The sequence below is a fragment of the Pezoporus occidentalis genome, unplaced genomic scaffold (genome assembly GCF_034315485.1).
Source record: "Pezoporus occidentalis ecotype Australia unplaced genomic scaffold, CSIRO_AGI_Poc_V1 ctg25, whole genome shotgun sequence".
Lineage (NCBI taxonomy): Eukaryota > Metazoa > Chordata > Aves > Psittaciformes > Psittacidae > Pezoporus > Pezoporus occidentalis.
Window position 1 is genome coordinate 866,399 of NW_026914394.1, and position 17,932 is coordinate 884,330.

A 17,932-nucleotide genomic window follows, 5' to 3' on the forward strand; every position below is an offset into this window, starting at 1 on the left:
ATTTATGACCTAAAGAGCGAGGTGTGTGTTTGAGCATACAAGAAGCACAAAGCCTCAATAGAAAGCTTTAAACTCTCATCAAAACATTCATGAAAAATAAATCTGTATTATTTAAAAAAGGAGTACTAAGTGTCTTTTGCATTAATATAGAAGTATCTTTCCAATGGACTGTCTGTTGCAACAGCCAGCTACACTATATTTTAGTATAAAATTTATAGCTAAGGGACCAGATGTAGCAACTGACATCATTTCATGCTACTTGCTGCCACCTGATTTTCCTCTGCTTAGTAGCTACAGCAAAGAGCCTGTAAATGTATAGTGTGCATAAGGTGCCTAGAGAGCTATGCTAAGAAAGTACTATCACTAGGGAAGAAGTTCCTTTCCATGATATAAATGGTGTTTGAGTTCTTGGACTGAATCCCTTTGCTGTAGACCCAGCAATTTCAGAGAAACCTGGTGTCAGGTTTTCCAGCTGTGAGCACAGAGGGATAGGCCAGTGAATGATCCAAGCAGATTTGGAAGCCTGGGCTTGAAATCCTATGTGGTGCTCTTGGAATACATGGAAAAGGAACTCTCATTGCTTTTTTAACTTACTCTGGCTAATAAGCATGTATTTTGGTTTTTATTTAATTCTCAAAAATGGTGAAGTGTTTAGGCCATCTCAATGAAATAAGCCACTGTGTCCTGCCACTCAAAATATATGTTATAGGTACAGTGGAGAAGCAGCCTGAACATGCATTCTTACTGTGATGCCACAGCAAGAGAGTTACTATAAACCTTGAATATCATAGGATCATAGAATGGTTGGGGTTGGAAGGGACCTTTAAAGATCATCTAGTTCCAATACTCCTGCCATGGGCAGGGATTCCTTCCACTAGACCAGGTTGTTCAAGCTCCCTTTCAGCCTGGCCTTGAACAGTAGAAAGATGTGATTTGGCCTCTGGTGTACACAGTGTTGTGGTTATTAGTTATTCTGTGACTGTATTGCAACAGGATGTTGAAAAACTTTGGTGAGAGCAGAGGGGAGTGTCACAAAAAGTTGTTGGAGTGTGGGAGAAGGTGACTCAAACCTACAGTAAAACAGGTTTGAGACATCAGAGAAGTTGGCAAACTTATGAATCTGTAGCTTAATCTAGATGTATAGTTAACATCTGAGGCACGTTGAAGACAGTGTGTCCATGGACAGCCTTTAGCAGTTGAGTCACTAGAGGGTAAATGAGTTTTGCAGAGCTTTCTTAGACAAAGTAGACACAAGTGGTCCAATGTTTCTGATGATGATACCAACTTTTAAAAACTTCTCAGAAGTACTGAGAGCCAGTAAACTTTGGAGGGTTCTCTTGCATCAGATGGATGGCTCTGCTGTGAACCCTGTGGTACAGGGAGGACCACTGTCAGTCATGAAGTACAACCAGAATATGACCATCTGTCTTGTACAGCCAGCAAGATAGATGCCAACCCTTACTTATTCAAGTCTCTATTAGATTACATTGAAAATCCTGGGCAAACCTCCATTTAAACTGGGGATTCTTTGGCTTTCAAAACTATTTTTGTGATTTAGATGAGTTTAGCAACTCCAGTTATTTTCCAGTACTTCTTCAAAATCTTTTTTTTGGAAGTAAAAACAATGAAGAAATGAAATAAATTTAAGCTTATTGGGTTTCTATTTGCTGTGTTAATCATTGTCATTTATGCTTGTATACGCCCTATTAGTAACATGTCATCTGGGAAAACATAAAACTTATTGAAGTTTACCAAGCAAGCTGTTCCAAACTCAAGCCAGCTTTTTGCTGCAGATCAATACATCTCCAAGTTCCTCCAGTATCTTCTGCACCTGATGTTCTGCAAAGTGAGTGGGAGCAGGTGGAAGCAGGAAAGTCATTGATATTTGAGTAATGAACTCCAAAGCATGTAGTGACAACCCTGACAATGAAGTGGCTAGACTTCAAAGTATAAAAATAATATTTTGACCTCTATATTAGTGTTTCCTGGGTATTTTTTAACCTGCATTGCCTTCCTAGCATTCCTTTTTCTCCAAAGCATATATTGTATTCTGTTGATGTGAAGAATTAAATATTGATGTTCCTTTTATCATATAAAAGAGCAAGAAATATAGTAGATGATAGTCAACCATTTAAATAGCTTGACGACTACATGTCATTTTGAGTGTTTCACATACTTCTTTTGCAGCTTAACCTTTAGTTTCAATTGTTTGTGAATTCCTAAACAGTTTTTCTAAGTATTTACTATTAAGGTTAATTTTACTAACACAGCTCATCCGTATTTCTTCCTTGCAAGTTAAGTAACTGATCACAGAGGCTGTGGTTGAAATGGTTGTGATTGTTGTAATAGGGATGAAGGCATTTAAATATTAAACATTAGTTATTTGGCTTCAGTCTTTTTATTACCTGTTGGGCTGCGAAATGTTCATTTATGGGCTGTGAACCTCTGGAGCTTCAAGAAAATAATAATGTTTTGTGTGTCACTGAAACCGTCTTTGGGAAAAAGTACGTCGTTTATTCTTTTTTCCAGTTTATTTTTCCATAGCGCCTGCTTCCCTTTAGTGGTGTTCATTCCTCTCTATTCAAATGATTCAATAAATCTGCTAAAAAGAGGACAGAACTGGAATTTATTTAATTTCTTAATTTTTTTTTATGCTTGAATTTTTTGTCACCAGACTTTTTTTTTTTGCCCTTTACTCACCAATAAATGATCTCCAGTTCCATAGAAGACTATGCTTTCCCATTCACCTGTATCATATTATTTCCCTGTATCATATATATTATATCATAATACATATATATATGTATGTATAAATACATATATATACATAATACATATATATGTGTATATATATGGTAACAGCATGTATACAGGCAGCATTGCTTAGAGCAGTCAAGATGTGTGTCTTTTCTCTGTTTCTCTAACCATTCAAATGTCTTTATATCATCACAATCTCTAATTTCTCTTTCTTGTTTAAAGGTCTGTGCTCTCTTTTCCCTTACGCTGCTGGCGCACTCAGACCAGTTCTTCCCTGATGCCCTCACAGCTGTATGCTCTAACTTCCCCTTTTGTCCTCCCATTTCACTAGAACATTTCTGAAGAGTCTTGACAAAGCTGCTCATTGCTGGTGAATGATGAGGTTCGTAGGGGAGAGTTAAAGTTGACTAGTGAATGTGCTTCTAAGCAGAGTGCTCCTGCTTCCAACAGCTTGTCTTCTATTCCCAAGTACATCTGTTTGTCTGTTGAAGGAGATCACGCCTTCTTACAGCCTTGCCTTGCCTTTAGAGATCACCTACACCAAGACTGGGTTGATAGCATGATCGTCTATTGAATAGTACAAGAAATACTGCTGCAGCATTTCTCTCATAGAAAGAGAATAGCAATTGCTATTTTATTAACCATTTTATTAGCAGTTGCTAAGTTTGGGACAGTTACAGGATTGGGTGGGTGTATGGTTTGATCAGAAGTGACGTTTGAAAACAGGAGAGGTTTATATTGGCTTAACTCACCTATCAGATGGAGGTGGCAGAAGAAGGCACTTCAGTCCTCAATGTGTCAAAATCAGGAGGTGTGTCCATACCGATGCTTACGTTGTCATGACATTATTTTCCAGTAGTCCATTATAGGTTCATGAAAAACTCCTACCGTCCTTTTCCTGTTTTGATTTGCAGATCTGAGCCAGTGAACATCCAGCAGGCTCTGAATGTCTGCCATTTTTGCAGAGCAGAGTGGAATGCATTGACTTCCTTGTTGTACCTGCAAATGTTTCGTATCACTGCTGAGCCCAGAATTAACTTTGGATGTTTCCGAGGAATCTCCTATATGGGGGAAGAAACTTTTGTAATTGGAAAGCTGAGTCATTTACCTCTCTCTGTTTTTCTCCCCACCTTCCTCTAGGAGTTTGATCCTGAAGAGTTCTACCATTTGTTAGAAGCTGCAGAAGGCCATGCCAAGGAAGGGCAAGGAATTAAATGTGACATTCCTCGTTATATTATCAGCCAGCTGGGACTCACCAGGGATCCCTTGGAGGGTGAGAACTCTTGGCTTGTACTCTCCAAACTGCTGAAGGGATAACCAGACATCCTGATCACTGCATAGCTGAAGGAGGCTTTTGTTTTATTGGTTTAATTTCTAAGCCATTTTTCTTTATTTTCCTGTTTGCTGTCAAATTCTAGACTGTCCTTTCCAGCCCCATGTCTCAAAGGAATGTTGCTGGGCTAATGATCGCACATCAACAGTGACAATCCTTTACTTATGATGTTAATAATGTCTCCCTGTGTTATAGTATTATAGCTGAAACAGTGTTAGAAAATGGCTTTATGATTTGACTGTTTTCTCTGTGCTGTTGGGCAGTAAGTCTAGCCGTTACTCTAATGATCTGCCTTCCTGCTGGTGTCCTGGTTGGAAAGTATCCTATTGTCTCACTTTGTTGTCCTCTCTGGGAAAAGTGTGTTTGTTGTGGTTTTCCAGAAGAAACCAGGACTAGTACCAATTTTTAGGTGGAGATAATGTTGTATTTTTACATCTCCCATAGCAGTGAAACTAAAGAGAGTAATGCTTTAGAAGAGAGTAACAGCTTTTCTGCTGGGTGCCAGAATTCCATATGGTAAATTGAATACACTGTAAGCGTACAGAGGCCCAGAAGATCCTGCCTTTGGAATTTGGAGTTGATGTTTCTGCCTGGCACTTTGCTAATCGTATGACAAGTTTTAGGAGCATGCATAGCTTGCTCAACAACAATAGAAAGTGTGGCAGAAACTGGAGGTTACTGTGGAATATTTCAGTGATTGAACTGTACTTTTTATTCTCTCAGGAGAGCATAATTTTGGCATAAGTTAGTTGTCTGGATAGGACTAGTTTAACTTCTGTGGTGTTTACCAGAATGACAGTGACAGGTTGACTTCAAGTGAAGAGCTCTTCGGGAAAATTTCTACCAGAGATTGCTAAATGCAATTTAATAGCATTTGTTGAAATCTGACATTAAAGGGAAATTTCCTTTGATCCCTGTCATGGGAGAGAACCTTTCCATCATTAATTCCCCTTACTAAAGTCAAATTTTCTTTAGAGATGTGTGGAGATGTCAAGGTGCCTTATTTCCTTTTTGTAAGGAGGGCACCCAGAAATGTCAGTGGTGTCTGTTCAGAGACTAGTAGTTACTGTAGGATTTGGGTTTGCAAAGTTTATAGCATCTCCTAAGACAGCTGAGTAGCCTAAACTGGCTTTCTCCCAGTTTGCTGCTGCTCAGCATTTTGCAGAATCAGACACATTTCATGCAGGGAGGTTGTTTGAAGTGTAATGCATTTTCTTTTGAGGACTACAGAGGTGCCACCAGGCTACATGCAGACATACATGCATGGAATAGCTTTTAATATTAACTAGGCAGCAGTTTCCCCAAACATGCATTTATTGCTTTTACTTATTATAGAAACCATCTCGAATAAGTCAGGCTGAAATTAGAGCAATTAATTACATTCATCTTTATACGAAATACTGCCTGCAGCTTCTACGATGTTAAAGGTTATCACTGTATAATTGGGGTGACTTTTTACAGAGGGGAAGAATGTCCTTCATCATCTACAAGCACCTCTTAAAATCCTGTTTGTCTTGTATAAACAAAGAGAATAGTGTTTGATTGAGATCATTAGGAATAATCTTTCCTCCTTCTTTTCAGAAATGGCCCAGCTGAATAGCTATGACAGCCCAGACACTCCTGAGACAGATGATTCAGTCGAGGTAAAGCAGTAATACTCACTCTGTCTAGCACAATTTTTTTTTATCTCTGGAAAGAAGTAGTCTGCAATAAAGAATTAATTATAATGCAGAGCAATTTTAATTAAAAAAAAAAAAAAAACAAGTGCTGACATTCAAAAGAACACATTAAAACACTTATGAAAAGGTGGAAATCTCTCTACTGTGGTGATGAATGCTTAAAAGTTCCAAACAGGCATTATCATCAAGTTTTGGTGATGTCTTTTTGAGTTGCAAACAAAAAACATCTGGAGAAGTTCTTTGTAGCTGCATTTGTAAAATCTGATGGGTTTTGAAGGGAGATGACTTCAGTAACAGACGATTAGAAAAATCTAATTCTATAACCTCTAAGTTTCAAGGTTCTTTAGTTGTTTATTGTCTTTTAAAATGTAGTGTTGAGGAAAGGCTTGAATCTTATAGTCCACTAACTTTTGGTGCTAATAATTTGTGAGATAATCCGCAAGGGTACTAGAAATACAGACAGAGATACATCCTGATGTTTAGATATGTGTTCAGATTGGGTGAATGCTGCTTAAAGAAGAAAAGGACAAAAAGGTGTGTGTTTCAGTGAAGTAATTCCTGCTCCTGATTTCCGTTTTCTTCTTTCCCCAGAGCCGTGGGGCCTCTGTCCAGTCAAAGAAAACTCCATCTGAAGAAGAGTTTGAAACTATCAAACTGATCAGTAATGGTGCTTATGGGTAAGGCTTTGCTTCAGAAGAAAATATCATTGTCCTACCCAGCGAAGGGCAATAGCAATGTTTCACGAATGATTGATTTTTGTTGGGTCCAAAGCATAAATGAATTTTGCTTGGGTCTTAAACAGATCCCACACTTCTGATGTCTTCTGCATTCTTCTGGGAGGTACCCTGTCTTGTATGTTCTCAGGGTTTCTCAGACAATAGCCCCTGTACTGGACTTAGTTCCTGACTGTGGAGTCCTTATATTGCGTTGAACTGACACACAGCTTCCAGCTCAGGAACCTTTTGTAAAAATTAGTTGCCCTCCTTTAAAGATTTCAGAGTCTGGTATTCCTAATCCTTTTGTGGTGCAAGTTTTCTGAAGCCCTTCCAGGCTGTGTCCTTAAGCCTGTTTTTCCAGGAACTATTTCTGCAATGTTTCTTTATGGTAGGTAGGTAAGATACAGACACTTCGGTGCCTTAGCTTGAGATGATGAAAACCTTTGCCCTAAACATTGTCTCTAGTAAGAATATTATCACTTAGATTATTGTGAGATCCTTGAGTAATAGTAAAAAAATGTAGTTCCATGGTCTGAGAACATTATTTTGTACCAGTTTCCTTATTGCTTGTTAAGCCAGTCTGCATTTCCTTTGATGCTGTTTGGTTAAGTCCTGTAGTTTGTATTTGGTTAAAGGCTCAATGAGTGAGGGTAAATTCTGTAGTTGCAAATATTATTGATGTTTCATTGATGATTCATTGAAACAGCAAGAATATTGAGAGAGAAATAGCTTGTGCTTTCCTGTTCTTCCATGTATTCAGATTTTATATGTAATGTGGCTGTTCTTAAGCACTTCAGATACTAAAATTACATTGGGGCAAGTCTGCTCTGAGAAATAATACAGTAAAAATGCCATTGGATTTTATTATCCATTGAAGAACCCAAATGAGGTTGATTGGTTAAAATTTTAACTACTCATACAAACCTATCCAGAATTATAAAGATGGTCCTTTGACTCTCTCCAATTCATAAATCCTTACCAGGGAAATCACTAGGCTGTAACTGAAAGGTGGTGATATTCAGTAGGTCATAACAGCAAAACTTGAGCATGTGCTTGAGTGTTTTGTTGAAGTGGGTACTTAGTTAACAGCAACTCTTTTTTTTTGAAGTTATATGTGAGAAAAGTGGAATGGTATTTTTTAGTCAGTGAAGACACAATGGAGCTTGTTGAAGAGCCATATTGTTGGACAGGAAGATTTTATATCTCTTCAGTCATGTTTCTGCACAGACCCCATTAAATGTAACTTGGCTTAAAAGAGGGGAGAGAAGTGGTTGTTTTGCTGTTACTCGTGTCTGTCTTTATCCCGGGTGTATTTTATAGTCAGCTGCTGGTAGGACACAATATCATGTTAAATGTAGTATACTCCGGAGAAAAGGAAACAAGTACTGATTCAATAAGGCGGGCAAACTGGATGAAAATTTTATTTGCAAACTGTATTATTAAAGTGCAGGGATCTAATGATCTGCAAATGATGGAAATGTAACTGATACTTTACTGAAGGAAATCCCTGGTGACAGTGTTGAGTCAAATTAATTTTATGGAGCTGGGAAAGAAATCGTGCTGATTCCATACATTTTGGACCATTTTTTTAAGTGGAATGATGACTGTAGTGTTGAAAATTACATGCCTCTGCAATGCTGCTTAAGGAAGTTTGTGACATTTCTGTCTGAAATACCTCATTAGTCATATCAGCGAAAGTGCTGCTTAGTTCAAGAAGACAGAGTAGCTTCTGGAAGGAAGCATCACGGGGTTCCTTCTTTTCAGGGGGAGCTGGGCACTGACATAGAGTTGCAAATAAGTCTGTCAGGATCTATCCAAAGCAGTTACAATCACTGTTTAAAAAAAAAAACCAAACAAAACCAACCAACCAATAAGCAAGCAAAAAAATAACCCAACCGCAAACAAGTTTGAACTGAAAATGGAACTTTTCCTCTTGGTATGTGGTTTTCTAGGGCTGTGTATCTGGTGCGACACAAGACCACCCGTCAACGTTTTGCCATGAAGAAGATCAACAAACAGAACCTAATTTTGAGGAACCAGATCCAGCAGGCTTTTGTGGAGAGAGATATCTTGACTTTCGCTGAGAACCCCTTTGTGGTCAGCATGTTCTGCTCCTTTGAGACCAAGCGCCACCTGTGCATGGTTATGGAGTATGTAGAAGGTATGGTTGTCACTGTATGCACCTGCAAAGGGACCTCGGTCAGCCCTGCAGTTGCAGGGGAAGCTGTGATGCCCGTTCAGGCAGGAGTATATAGATAGCTTCGGACTGAGCCAGTGAAATGACTCATTCTACCACCAGTACAGTTTAGGATAAGGAGACACTCCATTTGTGAATCTCTGTGTCTGATACAACATGATTGCAGTGCAGCTGAGGAAACGTAAAGCTACAATGCTGGGGTCAGAAGTAAACATGGACTTTACAGTCCTCATTGGAGAGAAATCCTCTCTCTTTCCTGTGGGATGGCAGGGCTAGATCCATAGCATGTTTGCTTGGCATTGCAGTTAGAAAAAAGGCAGTTAAGAAACATCGCCAAGCAACATAGTCTTTATTCTTGAGCAGCCTTATTTAAATTACAGTACTATTTCATGCTGGGGTTTTTTGCTTGTTTTGTTTATTCTTTACAATATTATCTGATTTTATTTTATCTCTGTATCTTGCTGTAAGCAATATATTTCCACTGGTGGATAGGATTAATTTCTTACGCCTGCCTTGCTTGGCTGAATGTTTATGAGAAATGAGCTTATAGTTATTGTATCAGTGCTCTTTCAGATAAATTAGTGGAATGAAAACAGATGTATTGGCATAAAAAATTTTAATATGGATTTCTATTTGTAAGTAGAGATGAAGGTCAAATGAAATGTGTGGGCAGTGTTCCTTAAAAAGCTTGAATCAGGCACCCACAGACTTATTTTCATGACTCTCACTGTGTTCAAAGGCAGGGCTGCCTCCCCATGCGTAGGGAGAGCCAATTAGTAGTTGTAGAGCTGTTTACTTACTATTTGAAGAAGCTTGTATATCAGAAGTAGTATGTGTCTCAGTGGTGGGAAGCAAAGAAATTTATAGAGGCCAGACAGTCATGAACTGCCCGTTCTTCAAGGCTTGCTTAACGGTTTGGAAATGGCATCTATACAGGTCTTGAGCAAGCATGCCCAACATACATGGATCTAGATTTTCCTAAGATTTTAACATTTATATGAAGCTCAAGACAGAATGTACAGAGAGCTTTAGAATTCAGGCTGAGAGAGTTGAGATTGAGCCTCATGACTGTTCTTTCACTGTGCCATATTTTCAACTTCTTTCTTAGGAGGTGATTGTGCCACACTTCTCAAGAACATTGGTGCACTACCTGTTGATATGGCAAGGATGTATTTTGCTGAGACTGTTCTGGCACTGGAGTACCTACACAATTATGGGATTGTTCACCGTGACCTGAAACCTGATAAGTAAGTCTTTAGCTCTTCAGAATCATAGAACCATAGAATAGTTAGGGTTGGAAAGGACCTTAAGATCATCCAGTTCCAACCCCCCTGCCATGGGCAGGGACACCTCACACTAAACCAGTGTTACCCAAGGCTCTGTCCAACCTGGCCGTGAACACTGCCAGGGATGGAGCATTCACAACTTCCTTGGGCAACCCATTCCAGTGCCTCACCACCTTCACAGTAAAAAACTTCTTCCTTAGAGCTAACCTAAATCTCCCCTGTTTAGGTTTGAACCCATTCCCCTTTGTCTTATCATTATAATTCCTGATGAAGAGTCTCTCTTCAGCATCCTTATAGGCCCCTTTCAGACACTGGAAGGCTGCTATGAGGTCTCCATGCAGCCTTCTCTTCTCCAGGCTGAACAGCCCCAACTTTCTCAGCCTATCTTCATACAGGAGGTGCTCCAGTCCCCGATCATCCTCATGGCCCTCCTCTGGAGAGAAATGGTTCTTTAGGGTCTTTCTCCATAGGCAAGAGGACATGGGAGCTAGAGACAATAGAGATCTTCAGTGGCATCTGACATGTAGGAGATTTTATGGAGTCTCTTGTTACTGATGTAGAACCAGATAGACGCTGAGAAAGGGTGGGAAGAATGACTTCAGATACTATTTCAAAGCTGTTACTACACTGATGAAATTTTGGCAGAAGGTGAAGTCTGATTTCTAGTTGCCTTGGCTGCCCTATAGTTAATAGGAGGTTCCTTCCAGGTGTTTGATGGGGATGTAACGCCTAGAACTTGCTTAGCATTATCCTATGTTCTTTTTTTAAATTGCTTTTGGGCAACAGTTAATTGAATGTTGGATTATTTTGCTGCTTCTCTTTCTTCTAGTCTCCTGATAACTTCCATGGGTCACATTAAACTAACAGATTTTGGACTGTCTAAAATTGGGTTAATGAGCCTTACAACTAATCTTTACGAGGGACACATTGAGAAGGATACCAGGGAATTCCTGGACAAGCAGGTAAGCTGAATAATTTTGTCTATTGTTGTGGGATCAGATGCAAGATTCTCTTGGGTTAGAATGGGATTTTATAGCACTCCCTCTGCCTTGATGCTGTGCTCTGTGTTGTAGAGTAGGAGGAGAAGACACAAGTCTGTTCTCATGTTTGTGCATAAATTGGCATCTTCTGGTATTTCAGCTTCACGTTTTGGAGTGATGCACTTCAGCTCCTAGTTTAGGATATTGAAAATGTGGCCCAGGCAGCAGTGCAGGTGTGAACAGACGTTGGTTTAGAGGCATAACACAGATTTTGCTGGAAGGTTGTTCCACGGTCTCCCCCTTCTGGTGCTTAGAGAGTTCATGGCAAGTTCCTGTATGTTTCTTGTGATTTTGTCTCATGGCTTTTATCCTCATGGGTTTTATCCCCATGATATTTACTGAGGGTCATTTTTCTCCTTAGTCTCCATTTTGCTGGGCTTAACCAGCAAAATTCTTCTTGGTAACAAGACAGATTTTTCTTTGATGAATGAACAGCACTTCTGTGCACCTTCTTCAGCTTGAATTGCTATTTTCTGGCCATAGTTGGCAGGAACTATACTCTTCTGGATGTAGGCTCACCATGCCTTGTATAACGGTATTAAAAAATACTTCCATCTTCTGAGAATACCTCAGATCACAGCTGAATTTTCTTTCTCAGCTGTGCCAAATATTAATTCATAATCAGTCTGTGGCATTTTTGCCTTTGCTTCTGAGTAATTATGTTTTTTTCTAGCAGAACTTCTTTGGTCACAAGGTCATGGCCTTGCGCTTTGCAGTGTTACAGCTATATTGTTGCTGCTTCTCAGACTCAGGCAACTTAGACCTTCCCATATGATTTCCTTAGCCTTTGTCTCTGCCAGAGGTACCTCCCAGGTTTAAATGCTGGAGTGTGTAATCATGCTGTGCTGCTAATCCTGCATCTGTGAAACTAGGTTCTGCTAGCACAGAGATGCAAGAGGTTTGTCAAAACTGAGTTCCTTATAGCTGTAGCTCTGCCAGTAGACATCCATCAAGCAGACAGACCTGTACACACAGAATGTGCATTTTTCCCATATGCTTTACTGTATGTGCACCAAAAAACTCCTTAGCTGTCATATCCACACAAGGAACATTTCATATTATGTGATATCATTTATGTGTAGGTAATGTGTTCCTCAAATACAGACTCTTGCTCCATGGAAGGTAGTTCACAGCATAAAGTGGTTAGTGGCAGAACATTAATAACTTCCTTGTAGTGCTCTGGGGAGGGAGGGAAGTAAAAAAGACAAGAATAAACCTTGATGTGAATCTGGCAGTTTTTAAGTTAATTGCTTTCTTGTGTTTCTCTTGAGGTCTGTGGTACTCCAGAATACATTGCACCAGAAGTGATCCTGCGCCAGGGCTATGGGAAGCCTGTGGACTGGTGGGCCATGGGAGTTATCCTGTATGAGTTTCTAGTTGGCTGTGTTCCTTTCTTTGGGGACACACCTGAAGAGCTGTTTGGACAAGTGATTAGCGGTATGTTTCTGTTCTGTCTCTGATGGGGTTTCAGAATGTACTGTGAAAATACCGAGGATCCACAGTTTAGACAGGAAGGACTAGGTGTAAAATAAAGGCTTTTAATTTTGAAACATTTATCTTTCTGTGTCAAAGTAGCATCTGTCTGATTTCAGCTATCAAGAGTTGTTGAGTTGCTTCATGTCTTGCTAGATAGCTCTTTCATTGTGCATGGTGTGGGAGTCATGCAGATGCTTGTGGGATTGGGGAAAAGTGTTTGAGGATGTTTTCCATCCCGTCTTTTAACTTAAATGATGGAGAATATGAAAGGAGCAGCCGCCAACTGGTGTAATTCAGCCTGATTTTGGTTATTTCTTCTCTAGATGCAAATGTCAGTCAATTAGTAGTTGTTGTATAGACGAAATAAAAAGGAAGGTCTAAGCAAAACACATTGAAGCTGTTGTACTAAGCACCTTCACATCTTGTGGCTTTTTAAACCTATCTCCTGCTTGGAGTTGGACAAATGATTGCTTTGTGTTCTCTCAGTGAATACGCCAGTGAAAACATTTCCTATTGGGAATACTTTCTGAAACAGTAAATTTTTAACACACTTGGCAAATGTCCTTTGTAAAAAAGCAAATTTCAGCAAAGAGCTAAATATGATGCGTGGAATTGTTACCTGCGAATTGTTCTCTCTGTTCCAAGTATAACAAGCTTGGAATGTGCAGGCACAAGATACAGCCACAGTATTGTCAGTGTCTTTGTTTATGGATCGTCATGGAAGTCCCATTTCATACTTTATTAATAGAGTTCTTACTGCTTCTTTTCTCCACTAGCAGTGCTTTGATTGACAGCAGCTTTAGCTGACGCTGAATTTTATGCATTTTGGAAAATGTCAATGCTTGAATTATATTAAGTATGCAAGCTGCTGAATTCAGGGTATTTGCGATGCTGGGGCAGTACTTGAACACTGCATTTTAAGGTATAGGCTCATGAATGGTTATTCAAATCAGTCATGAAGCTGGTAGAAAATGTCAAGTCTCTTTTTGTCTCCAGATGAAATTGCCTGGCCAGAAGGTGATGATGCACTGCCACCAGATGCTCAGGACCTCATTTCTAAGCTGCTTCGCCAAAATCCTTTGGAAAGAATGGGAACAGGTAGGAACCTTGTGCATGGGAAAGTATTATCCAGAAGGAGGAAAAGAATCTACCTTGCCAGTGATACATACCCACCCATGCTGAAAAATGCTCATCTAGAACTGGGAAACCGTTTGTACTGGGCTCAATGAGTCTTGTGTGATGAAGCTCTGAGAATTAGTGTAGACTGTACATGAGGCAGACAGATATTACTGTCTTGTTTGGCAAAAAAGAAAGGGGCACCATCAGCTTGGCGATATAACTGCTCAATTTTGTGCTGTTCTATTAAAGGCTTGAGGGTGGTTGTCTCCATTTGAACAGTGTATAATCAGATCTCTTTGAAGTTCTTTTTGACTAGGGGCTTAATCCCCTACATGGATGTTAATTCCTGGATGTAATGAAATAAACGAAAACTTTCTCATTCCTAGAGGCTTGTACTGTGGAATTCTCCAAACATACAAAAAATCTGATAATGTCTTTGGTGAAGTCAGATGTGCACATCAATCTTTCTGTATGTTAATGTCAGGTTTGTAGTTTTACAGGCTAACACTTCTCATTTGCTGGTAGTGAGTTACCAAAAATAATCTGTAGCTACACTCTTGTTTTAAAACAATTTGTGCAATTCTGTGGCTTCACAGCACAGGTTGGCTGTTCTGTTGATTTTTTTTAATTTGATTTAATTTTAGATTTTCAATTGGAAACTACACTTTAAGGATAAAATAAAAACTCAGCTGTATCGCAGTTCCAAAAGGCACGTATATTCAGCAACTTAACACGTGCACAAAAGGGTGCTGAACAGATCATGAATGAATAATGATATCAGATGGTTTTCACATGTTCTTCTTTACTTCAAATCCATGTACTTGAAAGATGTTGCTGTCATGGGAAAGATGTAGAGTTTCTTGCCTTATGAAATGAGTTGATGGACTGATTTTTTGATTCCTTATACACCTGTAATGCTGAGACTGCTGTTCCGCTTGGCATCTTGTAGTGCCACTGGCACTCAGCAAACCTTTTATCTCTTTTCCTCTGCTATATTCTTTTTTAAGAAAGACAGTAGCATCTTTTATGAATATTAATTTCATTTGGAAAAAAAAAAAGCGTATGCTGGTAGACAGATAAGCCCCAGTTTTCCCTTCTGGGTACCCAGGCTTCTGAGCTTAATATCAAAAGATACTAATTCAGGAAGATAGGTGAGCCCCTGCCTTGTTTTAAGCACATGAATGAGTTTATTCATGACAGTGGAGCCACTCATGCTAAGTGCTTTCTGAGTCTGCTCTTTATTCAGCTATGAACAAGGTGGTATTTAGAGCTTGGAAATTTTAAATTAAGATGTTAATTAGTTCTTAATCTTGCACTTGCGTGGAATGTAATAGCAGATGCTGTTTTCCAGCCAGTTTACTCATGTATTGACATCAAACAAGAGGAGGAGGTGGGAAGGAGGAAATCTTGTTCAGATTTTATCCTATATCACCACTTTGGTAAAAGGATAAGTCGTTACTCAAAATTCTTGGAAAATGGACTCCAGGTACTTAATTGTACTTGGGCACATTCTTTTAGGCTCTTGATATTTTTAGGGTTTATTTTTTCACATTATGCAAATGCTGAAAGAAATACTCTGCAATGAAAGATGCTTTATTTCAGGTAGTGCCTTTGAAGTGAAACAGCATCGGTTCTTTAAAGATTTGGACTGGAATGGATTACTTCGACAGAAAGCTGAATTCATCCCACAGTTGGAATCTGAGGATGACACGAGCTATTTTGACAGTAAGGCTAAAGATTCACCCTAAATGGCATCCTGGGTTTTGCGCATATTTCATTTTTTAAATTCTTAGAGATAAGTCATTGGTAGAAATGGAATGAAACACTTGATGGAAGTTGCTTTTGTAGGTTTCTGCTCAATGCCAGGTAAGGTTTCTTTGAAAGCAAATGAATTTTAAATGAAAAAGTGCTGCTGCTGAAGTCAGTTGACTTTTCACTGGTGCCTGTGGTCCTGCCAGCCATGGCCCTGCAGTGAGAGGTACTGCAGTTGCTATGCTGGGTTTCTTACAATACTTCCAAAGCATTTGGTAAATGCAGCTTTCTTGAGCTTTTGAGCACTATTATCTATCCCTAGTGGCTGTTTTCAGCCAATATTTCTTTAAACAAAACAAACAGGCCCTAACCCTTACAGACAAGTATGTAGGGAAAATTCTTATTTGAAGTAATTTCAATTATTTTCACTGCAAGTGTATCACCTTATTTTAGTGTTACTGACTCTAATGAGATATGAAGTGAAGTGTCTGTCTGGTGTGTATGAATGTCTGGGAACTGCCATGGTATCCATGCTATGTAGGATTCCTGGTATTTCCAGATAAGGACCAGACAGTCAGTGCTCTTGGGAGAGGAGGGAGGAGGGAGTGTCATGTGAGGGATGGAGAGGTCTCTGTGCCCAGAGCCTCTGTTCCCCAGCTTTCCTCGTTTGGCTTTGGGAGCTGAGCAGGTGGACAGGGCTTGGGCTTGTCACTGGTCAAGGCAAGGGTCTCTCCCCAACTCCAGCTGCAGCACAGGATGATACTAGGCTATTTAAGTTCCCTGAACTATGGAAACTTCTGCCTTCAGTGGAATCTCTTCCATCCTTCTAGGCCCAAGGGACTGGCTTAACTCCATGTGGAGGGCATCTGTGTTTCTGTGCTCCTGTGCTGTGCTCAGGGAGAGAGGGAGAAAGCAGCCTGCCTCCAAGCCCTCTGCTGCCACACTGCAGGAGCAATGATCCTGTTTAGATAGTGCTCTTCCAGTTGGGGAATAGGTTTTTAGGTTATGGGTAGGATGGAGAGAAAGATAATTTGATAAGTCTCTGTGTACTTGCTGCAGAGAGCAATTTGAGTCAAGCTGTGCAGAGGGGCTGAGGTGTGATTTGCATAGATTGAGGTTGTATTGATACCACATACATGTAGGAACCAAGGTGGTGGTGTGTTCCTACCACTAACTGGACTTACTGGACACTGAAACTTGAGCTCTGGTCACTGTGTTGGGTCAGTCATTGGGAGAAGCACAATGCAGCAGCTGTGAGTGGATCCTGCTGGGTAAAAGCACCACGTAATGTTCAGGGGTGCAAATCACTGGGTCTGTCAAGTAGGAATGATGGCAAACTCCCCAAGTACCCAGGCATGCTCAGCAGGTTATCAGGGTGCCGTTGATGTGAGTCCTTTATGAAGGCTGGAATTCTGACATGAGGGAATATCTCACACAGACACTGATAAGAGTTGGTGTTGCTGTTATAAACCCTAATGCAGGAAAATTTAGAATTTATAGAAGTAGCTTTCTGGCTGATACAGTGCAGCAAATTTGGCTCAGTATAGCTATCAGCCTTCTGTAGCCAAACTTATTAACACCCACCCCTCAAAATCCGATGTGGCTGGCTTAGAAATCCAGTGCTGCAAATCTCAGCACCTCTTTTAGGAGGCAGTTGAGATTTTTGCAGTAAAAAATAGCTTTGCATCTTGGCTGCTTGCCTGTTTTCTTTAAGAAAACCTTATCCTTTTGCTAGTTGTAGGAGAGAGAAGAGGAAATATTTTAGGGGGTAAATATTTTTATTTTGTTCAAGAAAGCTTGGTTGCAGGATAGACTTTGTGCAGTCAAAAAGCTGTCTATTGGAAACTGGAATAGTGAATTGTTTCAGTGTTTCCTCCCTTGTGATTGTTTGCTGTTGAGAAGAAATATCCCTACCACAAAGGGTCTGCAGGACTAGACACCTGCTGAGTACCAGCTGCTTTTAGAATCTGATACAGCTGAAGATGTAAGATAAATTCAGTAGGAAGGAGGTATTCTGCACTGCTAACTACAGTATGAGCAAAATTAGCTGGGTATGTTTCGTTATTAAGGAAAATACCCTGCATGGTATATGAGCGCTCAAAGTTCTTGGTAAACAGACAAGTAGGAATGCTTGATGTGTGAGAGTCACCTCTAGTCCTTGCACTGATGGCATATGCCATGCCTTGTTCACAGCCCGTTCAGAACGGTACCAACACCTGGATTCAGAAGAAGAGGAGGACACTAATGATGATGATCATGTGGAAATTCGGCAGTTTTCCTCATGCTCACCGAGGTTCAGCAAGGTAGGAGCATGCTGACTTGTTGAAAGACAGGAACACAGCTTCATTGCTTCATATGAGGTAGATTTTAGTCATACGGTTCATATGTTTGGGGATTGCACGGTGTTTTAGTATAAACTGAGGAAAGAAAAACTGTATATGTTGTTTATTCTGTGATAATCTGTGGCCTATTAGAAGGTGAGTACCAGATTAATTGGAGAATAAGGTTTTGTATTTCTTCATGTTTCGCTAATATGCAGACGTCTCTTCTGTCTCTGATAGTTTGGTGTTTTTCCTG

At 39.9% G+C, this 17,932-nt stretch overlaps 1 protein-coding gene across 18 annotated transcripts in view; it reads left to right on the forward strand.

Annotated features, from left to right (window-relative positions):
• The window catches only part of MAST2 (microtubule associated serine/threonine kinase 2), a 214,996-nt gene that overhangs the window by 178,038 nt on the left and 19,026 nt on the right, over window positions 1-17,932 (forward strand). For all 18 annotated transcript variants that reach the window (XM_062622984.1, XM_062622980.1, XM_062622990.1 and 15 more), the window contains 10 exons: window positions 3,898-4,030; window positions 5,672-5,733; window positions 6,361-6,446; window positions 8,438-8,646; window positions 9,791-9,929; window positions 10,798-10,930; window positions 12,280-12,445; window positions 13,481-13,582; window positions 15,206-15,328; window positions 17,549-17,658. In XM_062622984.1, the coding sequence (XP_062478968.1) occupies window positions 3,898-4,030; window positions 5,672-5,733; window positions 6,361-6,446; window positions 8,438-8,646; window positions 9,791-9,929; window positions 10,798-10,930; window positions 12,280-12,445; window positions 13,481-13,582; window positions 15,206-15,328; window positions 17,549-17,658 (1,263 nt within the window). The remainder of the gene's footprint in view (window positions 1-3,897; window positions 4,031-5,671; window positions 5,734-6,360; window positions 6,447-8,437; window positions 8,647-9,790; window positions 9,930-10,797; window positions 10,931-12,279; window positions 12,446-13,480; window positions 13,583-15,205; window positions 15,329-17,548; window positions 17,659-17,932) is intronic.